Source organism: Rhyacophila brunnea, unplaced genomic scaffold, assembly GCF_057557595.1.
Source record: "Rhyacophila brunnea isolate RB1 unplaced genomic scaffold, BYU_Rbru_1.0 scaffold_22, whole genome shotgun sequence".
Classification (NCBI taxonomy): domain Eukaryota; kingdom Metazoa; phylum Arthropoda; class Insecta; order Trichoptera; family Rhyacophilidae; genus Rhyacophila; species Rhyacophila brunnea.
In genome coordinates, this window is record NW_028232882.1 from 34,977,735 (window position 1) to 34,990,082 (window position 12,348).

Consider the following 12,348-nt stretch of genomic DNA (forward strand, 5'->3'; position numbering starts at 1 on the left):
TGTCTATACAAAATATCTGTATACGAGTTACTCAATATAATTTATTGTTGACATACAAATGGAGTAAAAATAGATGAAAAAAAAATTATATTCTATAAATTTAAAGTACCGCACTGTGAGTAAGGTTTGATAGTTCCGGCGGGTATTGAGAAAGAGTGGGAGGGGGGGCCGAGTGAGATAAATGAATGCAAACGTTTTCGGCGACAGCGACCATAGAGAATATACAAATTAGCCCGCCTTTTCTCTCTTTACTCTCACTGTGGTACCACTATAATAAAACCAAATTGTAGAAAAGTATGACCGCTAGATAGTAACTACATAATAATATTTAAAATTTAATGAAATAATAATTTACAAAGTCATCGATAGGGAAGGCACAGGTCGGGAATTATTTCACGAGAGACTAGTTTGAAATTTTACAATCTAGTTATTGACATTTTTACAGTTTAGTTTACGCAAGTCTTAAAGTCACTTTACGAGCTAATAATATACACCACGCCATCTGTCACGCATCAATCGAAGCTTCCTTTCATTCAATTTCACACACCGAGAGTATCCCCATTGAAAAAGTTCGTTTAACCTTGCCTGCTATGTGCCACCACTTCACGTTACACAGGCTTTTAATTATTTATTATTTCAGTTAATATGCACTTCATATTTAAGCTATTCCTGGAATCATCAATAAAACAAATAGCAAATAAAGAAATATTTTTAAATCTATACTTTGTTGCTAAAACTGGAATCTCTTTTAAATTACTGGCATATCATGAAACTAGTTTGGTACAGCACAGGACAACACAATTTATTAGCACAGTAAGAGAAATGTTAAGATGACAATTAACCAACAGGGTTGTTTAAATATTCTAAAGCTGTCTAAATTAAAATCTAATATACATTGGGCTATTTGCTTCCGTTACGGTGGTAACCAATAAAGATAAATTATTAAATTTGAAGTGTCAAATTCAATTGTTACCTATCGTTCGTAGTATGAAGAATATTTCTTTAGACGTTAATAAGCCAATAAATAATGAATTCAGATTATTTTGATGGAAATAGAAAATATTACAATTTTTTTGCTGGTTTATTCAAAAAAAATTTGAGTCATTCGAAATAATCATCATACTATAGAGATAACCTATCATTATATTCATCAGAAATTATATCTCAGTTCATTGGTAAATTTATGATAAATGTAAAACTAATATTTTTTGTTTGAATGTTTAATTTCTATCTGAAAACGGAGAAAAGAAACTGCATCAATAAATTTTGTAAAACTAACCATCAAATACCTCTCTCCCTCACAAAACCTATTAAAACTATACACTTTCTCTAAATTACCCATTTTACACTTATCATAGATTGACCAAGGACCAAATATATATATATATTATATTATAGTCAAATACAATTAATAGTTAAAACAATGATTAGAAAAAAAAGAATGACTGAAACAGCTAAACACACCAAGGCCTGATTTTCTAGCGTACGTATTATACAAAGTTGACAGTATTTCAATTCCAAATAATTAAGTTCTTTATTTGGTTTGGGAAGTTGACTTTGTAATAAGAACCATGATATTCTACTATTGATTAGATATACTTTAAGTAGATTATATTATTACTTCTCCATGTTTATAATTACTCGTCTCAAGTAGACGATGATGATGATTTTTATTTATTGATGAATCAAACAAAATGTACTCTAGCTTTTTGTACATACCTAATCATTTTAGTTATAGTAAAGTTATTGGTTTGACATTTCTACTGTCGATAAGATAGATATCTTCTTTATCGGTGGGTATCTCATTTACATTATTGTAACGAAAAAGGATGGTAAATTACCATTTTAAGTGGATCATAATAATATGAACCTTCACAAATTCACAGACTTTTGGGAGGATCGTAGTATACATGGTGCGGCGCAATTTTAGTCATCGATTTATGTATACACTGATACAAACGAAAACCACACACCGTACTGTAACCAAGGATTGCACGTAGGTTGTTAGGTTTTGGTTACAAATTAGGTTTCATAGTTGACCTGAGGATTGAAGGATTACAAGTCCACTGGTGATCGAGTTACGTATTTCAAAGCGAATGACGATTCTACATAACTGTAAATGAAAGCTTGTTTAAAATGTTTCATTATTACTCAAAAAAAAAAAATTGTTCTTTTGTTTTTAGTGTTTGAAAGGAGGACAAATCAGGGTTAAACGTTCAAATTAGATATGGCTCTTAAAATAATAAAATGTACATCAGTTAAGCAGTATAATTATTCATTGTTAGGAATAACACAAAACAGTTACCTGTTTGAACCCAGTATCACATATAAATAAGTATGCGGTGGACTGTTTCTAACTCATTTTAAATTGATAATGTTACTTGTACTCCTTTAATCCTGAGCGCTTAAATTCTGACATGTCAAAATGACAGATCGTTTTAATTCGAATTGCAAAGTATGCGATTCAAATAGTTAAAGTGAGTCTTGCTACTTGACAAGATGAATATGGAATGGTTATACGCCATTCGACCTGACCACCGCCATCTTTAGATTAATAGAGCCTGAGCATAACTTTTTGCACAAGCAACGAGTGGTCCAATTTTCAGCTGTCAAAATCAGATACCAGATTGCTTGACATATTGATTCGCCCTTTCTCGTTTCAAATTGAATTCTAAAAAAATCAGTGCTATTTATAAATAATATACATTCCTGTTATTCATCAGCTGTCAAAGTCAGACTAGTTCTTCTCACAAAAACCGGTGGTTATATCGATTTCCAAAAAATATGAAGCATTGATCCATGCATTAGATTTGTAGAAGGTGTGTTAATGCTAGTGTATTATTTATCATGTAACTCATCTATCCAAATCAAACCATTCCCTATGTGAACACGACAGATGCGTCAGTATGAGCACTCTATAGAAAAATGACAGGCAATGGACAGGTCATCCATAGACAACACAACGGGAGGGGCGGAAAAAGTAAGACCAGTCGTTGTGAATGTATCGGATTTTTACTTGAGTCGGTAATGACTCGACCCATTGAGTCTTAACTTTTATTAAACATACATAGAAAAAAATATGAATTTTTGCCTGACAAGGATACCATGACTTAAGTAGCAAGACATTCTGCCATTCGTCACACTGGGAGCTAAGAGTAGGTATATATTAATTAAACTTGTTGACAGCAGTTTCAGAATGTCAATTGGATAAAAATAGTGTTTTATTTGACAGTGGTCAGATGTAAGAAGAAGTAAAAAGATTATTAATGAAATACATTTACAAAAAAAAATGAAATTGACTCTACAAAACAGGAAAATGAAAATAAGCTTATGCCAAATATTGATTGTATTCTTTTGAAACTATTAAGTACAATTATTATTTACAATAGAGATGAAATAATATAATAGCATGTAAGACGTATAGTATTGCGGGTTCATGTACACTTGTTAAATTATGCCTCAGTGTGAAAGAATCAAATCAAAAACATTTTAAATAAACAATATTACCACACATGTTTGTCTAAACATCCTAAACAATGAATAAGTACAAAATAACATTTCAAATTATAGATTTCTAAGAGGACTAGTTGCTATCTATTACAATATGTTAACTATATTACTTACTTCTTTCAGTTTTTTTATAGTTTACACAAGAACACCAAAGAAATGTTGCGTTTTCGTAGTGTATTGGATAACATGGCACTGGAGACTAACAAAATAAGTATTTTATAGATAAAATTATCTTAGTTGTTATGGTACATAGTTATAGTATGGAATATCACAGATTATAATAAAAGAGATATAACCAGATGAGTGCAGTATGTTTTCAAAGACTAAAGCATACCGATGATACTCTGTAAAATATCATCATGAATGAACCGTCTCAAAAATGTTCCAGAACCACAATTATTGTCCTCATCCATGCTAGAGTACTGCCAGATTAGGGCCGTCGTATCGAAAGAAAACGTAATTATACCAGTATTGTATCAAAAGAAAAGTATCGGTTAAAAATATTTAGAATATAATATATTTCTGTGGAGGCTTATGTTTTCCTTAGGAGTGAAAAATTGATAACTTTCACAGAATTTTTCGATTCACATAAAATTTATCGCAGACAATATTTCAACTCCCTGGATATTCATTTCCATTTAAGTATTTATTTACTTTATGGTTGCTGTATTATACGGGGATAGATAAAAATAAAAATCCACTGGTGTAACTTCATTCAGTTGACTGTAAACTCAAATTATTCAAAAATATTATAAAGAGGATACTCTAATCCGTGTTATTAAACATTATAGTGGAACGGAGACGTCAATTTATTACCATTTTGTAACGTCACTTATTAATTTCTTTCAATATCACGGAGATAGTTTTTTCAATAAGTTTCTGAATCTGATTAATTATCCGAGAACGGACATTCGGACATTTGTGGTGTTAATCGATATATTAAATTAAATGCGATTGTCGGATCGAATGTTAATAACTTTAGTTTGACGTTTCAAGGAGATATGGCGCTGATTGTCGATATCGATTAAAAATATAATGCACTCGACCGGTTAATGATTTCCAAAAATATATATATAGATGTGAACCAATAATATAAAGTTAAAAAATGCCAAAATGAATAAGTATTGTTTTTTTTTTGTTATATTTTATTGAAAGTTATACTATCTATTATAAAAAACGTTATAATTTTTACTTAAGTCTCTTTCAACAATTTATTATATTATACACGATCTATTTGCTATCCGGATGCATAAAAAATAAATTCAGGAAGGCAATTTTTGAAGAGATTGTCATTTTCAATTTTGTATACCAAAAATATTCAAGTAGATTTAATTTTACAATAGAACAGTAAGTAAAAAACGGTGTCAGCTTTCAATCCTAGAAAGATCAATTCACAGACAAATTAAATCTAACTAAATTCATATTTTTTTACTTCCGTTAAAATATTATTTACTCACTTTTCAATACTATAAAGTCAAAGGACTATTTTACATAGGCTATGTTTTTTATTATTATTTAATTAACATTGATAATATTAGCATTAATTCTCCTACATTTTCAATAACAGATTTTAATATCTATTCTATTGTTTTCAATATTTAAGAATGAGTAACTGTACCCACCCTAATATTCTAAGACAAGCAGATCAGAAAAAGATTTACCGATAGGTGAACTGCCTCAATAAGATTAGATCAACAAGCTAACAAGCAGATTATAAACAATCTACCGAGAAAAGTTGAAAGCCGGTCAACTTTACACGCTTCACGCTGGCGTGTGGGCTTACTGCGTCTGTGACCTCCCGGTAAAAAAACGAACTACTCAATACGTTCTGTCAAAATAGTACCAAAAATGATGGTTTCAACTCGCTAGTTTGTTGGCTTCTGAGTGAGTGGAAAGTTTTGTGTGTCATCACAATCGCACTAGCTGACTCGCCCGCTTTTAAATTCGCCAACAAGCAGCTTGTAAAGTAGCTCAATGTCATTGAGGCTTTAATAATAGGGATGATGTGTCATCATATTTTGTGACAAATGGAACCAGTATGGAGGGGCGGAATATAGATAGCGGGGAAGCGATCGATGTCTCTGTTTTATATTAGGGTGGGTACGGTACATATTTTCTTTTGCCAGCAGAATAGTTCCCTAAATCAGATAGTTCCTAACGTTTTGCATTTCACCATGATTAGTTTTATGAAAGTATTTTAGGCCTATTTAACACCGATTAAGCTCAATCTCCTCTTAATTTGTTCATAACACTAAAATATACTTTTTTTCTCTAAACCCGATACACATTTAAATTATTTATCTGTTTTAATAGATCTGCTTCGTTACAATCTACACAATAATCAACGCAAGTTTTGAATAAATATTTTCTATTATTTTAATTAATTAAAACTCTTTGAGAGTGTCACTTTTAAATTTAATCTTGATTTCTAATTTCATTACTTTTCAAAAATATAATATATTTTAATACATTTATTCGACAACAGCTTGTCGTTATTTCCAACAATTCCATAATTATAAATACTAGATAGTTTACTAGATTATTTCATCACTATTACATGTGATTAATTAGTTACTTTGGATTTATCCATATGTCGAAGTATTTCTAATATTTGGTATTACATTCCTGTTCTCACCTTTAAAATATGTTTAAAAGGGACCCTACAAAAAAATTCATTCAGGCAGTAATCTGAATCAGTTGTGCATCTTTTTAAAAGTCACAATTTTGCTGTTGTATTCAACGCATGCAAACTACACATGTATTAAGACCGGTATCCACCTATTGCATATGTATCTGCATATGTGGACAAGCAAGTATTGCACCGTCACGTATTAATAAAATAGAATAGTAATTTATGCAACAGTCTTGATCGACTATTTGTCATCTGTAAAATAATCTAATGATTGATGTCACTCTACTAACGGATACTGTTGCATCGTATCATATTGCTGAAGATACATGACAATGATACAATGCAACAAGTAGATGTAGATACCGATCTTTAATGCCCTTAAAAACGATCTTACTCTGTTAGTAACCTAAAGATCTGCATGATCAAATAATATGTTTAGAGTTTTTTTGCTTTTCGAGAGAACAGATTAGTCGTGCATTGCATTTTATCAAAGTACGATCTCGAGAGCTTAGTTTCTAGCATCTTTGTCACTGTATGTGAAATATATTATAACGGAAGTTTGAAGACTCAACGATAACTTTGCACTTGGTACTGACAGTTGCCATCACTGTTCATTTACATACTTTCTCAGATCGACATTTAAGCCTGACTGACGACTTTAACTACTTGACAATATTAAAGACGGACAGATTCGGTCAGGCGTCAGTTACCAGGAATAGGTATGTCAGACGATACACTTACGGAGGATCTGATATTATTTTCGGTCTTACAAAGTCGGCCTGACCAAATCTGAATGTCTGTAAATGGAATTGTATTCAATATGTAATACGCTCAGAAAAACTCAGTTTTGCCATCGAAATCACATACAAAATATGATGGTTTTTTTATGCGTGTGTTTTAACACAAAAGTAAAATTATCAGGACTAATACATCAGTAATTAGGAAGGTATAATAATATGTACCTACATACATTTTAATACTATAGAATAATAGTAACCATACATGTAAATTTTTTCTATGTTTTAACAATATAATTTCTTTTCACAATATTGATTGAATTATTTGTTATAAGAACAAAACAGTTTTCTGTAATACCTACAGTTCAACATATTAAATTTATATAATCATCCAAAGTAATTGACGATAATACAACAATCTGTACTTTAATTTGTAATTACTACTTTGCAAGCGTTTTAATAAAATATTTCATATTTAATACTGTTAATGACGGCCGCCTATCTAATTTTTATCTTTAGCAAATGCTAAAACATTCGCTGCCTACAACATTTTCTAGTTTTTTTTTAAGAAAGTACAAAGTTGACAGTCAGAATGACAGAGGTATTGATTTAATATTTTTGTTTGTTATAAAATAAATTCAATTCATAATATTCAATTTCACTCTTTATAGTTTTAGACAACCTTTAATATGCTAAAGAAACGTAAGTAGGTACTTACTTGAAATAATGATTGTACCTACATGGTTGTTCATAAATTAGTTTAGCCTCCCACCCCCTGTCTAAATTACATCAAATTTAAAACTTCCCCTAAATATAACAATCTCATATATTTCTGTATGAATAAGGAAAAGGGCTGAATATGTTGAATATATTATAATGAATGATTATATTATATTCGGCATTCGATTATATAATATATGCGAAAAACGAAAAATAATGAGTCAAATCAACGGCTTTGAAATAGTAAATTCAAGACAACAACATTGTTCAAAGTTCTCTTGCAGTAGATAGTTAAAAAATCATTTTTCTTATGACTCTTCTTAATTAGACTTATCACCTTTTTCCTTTTGCACAGAACAGATATTGTAAACAAAAATGAGTTTATATTTTGTTGGTTTTGTGATATCACATTTTATACAACCCCCCATCACAAATCGTCACTTCACAAAAAATCACCCCCCCCCCACTAGGGTATGAAGTCATATATTATCATCGCAGTATATTAAATACCTCCTATGTGATGAAAATGAGTAATTGATACCATGTAATGCGCATTTTTTTTCTCTACCATTATTATGTATTATAATATAACTTGTGGAAAGATCAAATAAAATTAATTATCCAAAATCATCACTGTAATTAATCTTATGTGAGCGTCTGCCGCAATAGGTCAGTATTTAAATAATCTTATGTGAACACAGCATGTTTACACATGATTCAACGTATTCAACACGGTGCATATAGAATTAATCATATGTGATAAAAACATGGAAAAAGCTACGAATACATATATTTTATATATAGTTAAAGCTATAAATATATTATAAATAATAAAAAATAAAAAAATGATTGTCCAATTTTGATTTATGATTAGGATCTACAAAAAATGTTAAAACATATATCATTTACGATTAATTTTTAAAACAGTTTTTTTTCAATTATCTCAGAATATGACTCAAACCACATTGGAGGTATTTAAAATACAGCGACGATATCAACAACCCCTAATCGAGTTTTTTTTCTCGGCTTGTCTGTCCTAATGAAAAATGTCAGATTTGCAGTTGTTATAAAGTAACGAAAGACTGCAAATATTAAGTGTTTAAATGGATTGAATTTACGCATGGTAGAACTCCATTATGTATAACGGTTTTGAAACAAAGCTAATTTTTGTTCATTCTAAAACCATTGATTTGACAATGTTGACCAAATGATCAGAATGATCAATTATAGTCAAAAGAGTTTAAGTAAGTACCATACTAGTTATTAAAAAATGTACTTGACAGTTATAAAGAATGAATCTGAATATTAAATTTGTAGAGCAGTAAAAGATTAAGTAGGTAATATTATGAATAGTCATTAAATTTCATCCAAAACTGATTCACAGTATTTATTATAAAGCATTTTTATTGCTTGTATTTGTTTGGTTCAATTATTTTGTTTCAATAGGCAATAGTTTAAAATATTTTTCTAAGAGATTAATTTCTCTGAGATGCGAAGAAGTATTGTAAATTTTTTCACATGTTAACCCATAATTGCATGGTGGTGCCTTTCACCAACAAACTGTATTATTTATTATATTTTTTCTTGTGAATGGAATTTTATTTAAAAACTAGCAGTTCTCTACAGTGTTGACAAATAGTTTATAATAGTATATTAGTCTATGGTTTATAGTTTTAATTCACAGATACCACTGTAAAATAAAAGGTTGCCATCTTGCATTTAAGGGTTAACACATTTAAAATAAAAAAAAATCATATTGATGTGTACCTAATGAGAAAGCAATAAAATGGTTTTGACAATTTAATACAGGAGATGTTTTGCCATTGAAATTTGAATTAGTAGAATGAAAACAGTATAAAAATTTGAAAATTGTTGATTCCTCCATTTTGTAAGATGAAAAAAGTTGACAGTAATGGATTGTATAAATAAGGGCAGGTCTAACAACTTTATTATTTTAATGACATAATAATTATGTAACATATTTCTATTATGTTGGTACACACTGCTCTAAATTCTGTTTTAAAGACATCATTTTAAATTTACTTCATTCAAATATTGCTTATTTATAAACATTTAACATTTCTTTATATTATAAATGCACGTTTATCTGAATTGGCTTTATTCAATAATCAGTAAATAATATTTTATATAAATATAACACCCCCCTCGTCGTGATTTATTGTGTATAACAGATTGACAGATGATTTGTCGTATTGTAAAATAAAATCTTTGAAACATTATTTTATTTAACTCTTCTTTTTAAAAGAATAATACAAATAATTGCACCTCATTTCACTCACAATCAGTGTTTTACGAATATCACAATTATTTTTTTTCATTTGTCCCATTATTTCATTTCGATACTTGTGCGTTTTGGAAACAAACCGATTCTCCATAATTCGAAAATAAACTAACAAATTGTTCATTCAATTTTATTGGGCCAGTCTGCCATGGTTTGAATATGGTTTCATTGCTATAAATAAGATGAAATACAATTCTCCATTAACTCAAGATACCTCTTTAAGTATATGTTACACTGAAATACCAAATGGACAACATCATGAATTAAAATCAATTTAGGTTTATGATTGGTTATGCTTAGACCAACATTGGAGAGAGAAGCAGTAGCCATTGTGGTTTTTAACATTACCTATTTATAGAGTAGGTATAAGTAAGTTGATAATAATATTATGCATTGAATAATATAATTTTTGAATAATATGTAGTTGATCTGTTCAATTATGATATAATTATATAAAAACTACAAATTATTAATGATCTTAACATATTATCACGGTAGTAGTTACTTAAAAATTCTTTTATTACCAGGAGAGTTACCTAGGTCATAAATGAATAATTGAGGCGTCTAATTCCAAAAAGCGATAAGTCCACATTCGGTCAAAATCGAGAAAAAATATGCACATATTCTTTGTATAATTTTACACAATATGTATTGATCTATAAATTCCAAAACGCGACATAGCCCTATGAAAAAAAATATTTTAAGTCTCGATTTATTACAAAAAGCGCCAAGTCCGTGTTTCATAATATTTAAAGTTTGGTTGATTTCGCGCGTGTTTAAGTCAACCAATAAGGGAACGTTCAATATTGAAAAGGGCGTCTCCCATGCTGTAGCATCTGGTAAACTCGTGACAGTGCCACGGAAATATGTGCCTTATGCGGAATAAATTTAAAAGTGAGGTACAAACAGCGCTACGTCCAATTTTATTTTGCCTATATTTATTACATTTAAGAGTTTATTGGCTGAAACAAATTGCCATTTGGTTCTAATTTCGACATAGAATACAACGGAAAAAATAATCTCATGTTAATACAAATAATTGAAGATTGAAACATAAAAACGTTGTTTCCCGAAAATATTGTAATTAGACGCCTCAATTATAGTAAAGTCTCCCTTAAGCCTGAACAATCTGTAAACGTGTGGGAGGATTATTTGTATCATTATAATGCTCTTTTCTCACAGTAATGTTCTATTATTAATGAAAATCTCTATACTCTAAAATTTTGAACGAAATCATTATCTTTTGTTTCATACTCCAATTGTATCCATGGCTATTTTAAATGTTTATTTAAGCAACACACTCTACTAAACGGTAAAATATATTTGTATGTTTGTAATTGACTCATTATTTTGAAGAAATTGTAATATTTAGTGATTTAGTACATTATTGTCTCAAAATCTATGTTACCATTCAATAAAAGTTGTGTAATTTAAAATATTATGATTTTATAATGGTAGCTTGATTTTTCAACCACTCCTCCCCGTAAATTAATTGTCATCAATATTAATCAGTGTAACAATATCTATGGTGTATTAAAAGATATTTTAAATCTCATTTAATAAATTATTAACAAATATTCCTTGTTTTAAAATTATAACAAAACAATATTGTTTCAATACGTCTATGGTAAATTTTTGTTCGTTTATAATTTTTCAACAGCATTTCAGTGTTTGACAACAAACAGCATTATTAAAATTGTGTTTCACCGTTGTTAAATAAAACATTTTTAATTAAAGCAATGTCTCCATATTGAAATTTGACCAGCCACGTTCAAGTTAACAATCTTTCGCAGCCGCATTCGGTACTTCACTACCTTCTTTATCGTCACCGCACACAACTATTAAACAGTCTAAATCGTCGGCGTCATTGATACTGTTTGTCTTGTCCACCACCGCTGTGGACGCGCTGTTATTCGTCGCGGCTTGCTCATCGCTGGTCTCTTCGTAAGACTCCGAGCTTCTCTGGCCCAGCAGGAAGTCGCCGGACTCTCCGCTGGTACTGAAATTGGCCGCGGACATCCTGTCTGCGCTCAGGTGTCTGTTGTTTTTGAACGTCGCCTGCGAAGCTGTAAGATTCGACGTCGGTTCTTCCTTAGGGGAATGGCAGCTTTCGATCATGACTTGGGTCGTTCCGTGAAACACCGCTGATGCCTTTGGTGTAAACATGCTGTAGTCCGGCTTCATCATGTCGATTTGTCGCCTCTCGGCTATCACCTTGCGTATGCTCTCCTCTTCCGACATTACCGGGACGTTAAAATCACTCTCCACTACTGTTATAATACTCGGAGGAGGCGGAGGTTTTGATACATTAATTTCTTTAAGACTCAGAAAAGATTTCGATGTCGGAATTTCCGTTGGCGATTGAGGTTGGACTTCAATCTGCACCGGTAATGTTATCGACTTATATTTATTAGACTCTGTCAACAACGACGGAGACAGACTGATAG

The 12,348-nt window shown here is 30.5% G+C and overlaps 1 protein-coding gene across 1 annotated transcript in view; it reads right to left on the reverse strand.

The window, feature by feature from the left end:
- Window positions 1–11,582: 11,582 nt before the first annotated feature.
- Window positions 11,583–12,348, reverse strand: part of LOC147070499 (voltage-dependent T-type calcium channel subunit alpha-1G-like) — a 630,303-nt gene continuing 629,537 nt past the window's right edge. Inside the window, exon 34 of the mRNA XM_085949528.1 lies at window positions 11,583–12,341. Coding sequence (XP_085805654.1) covers window positions 11,678–12,341 — 664 coding nt within the window. The 3' untranslated portion in view covers window positions 11,583–11,677. The remainder of the gene's footprint in view (window positions 12,342–12,348) is intronic.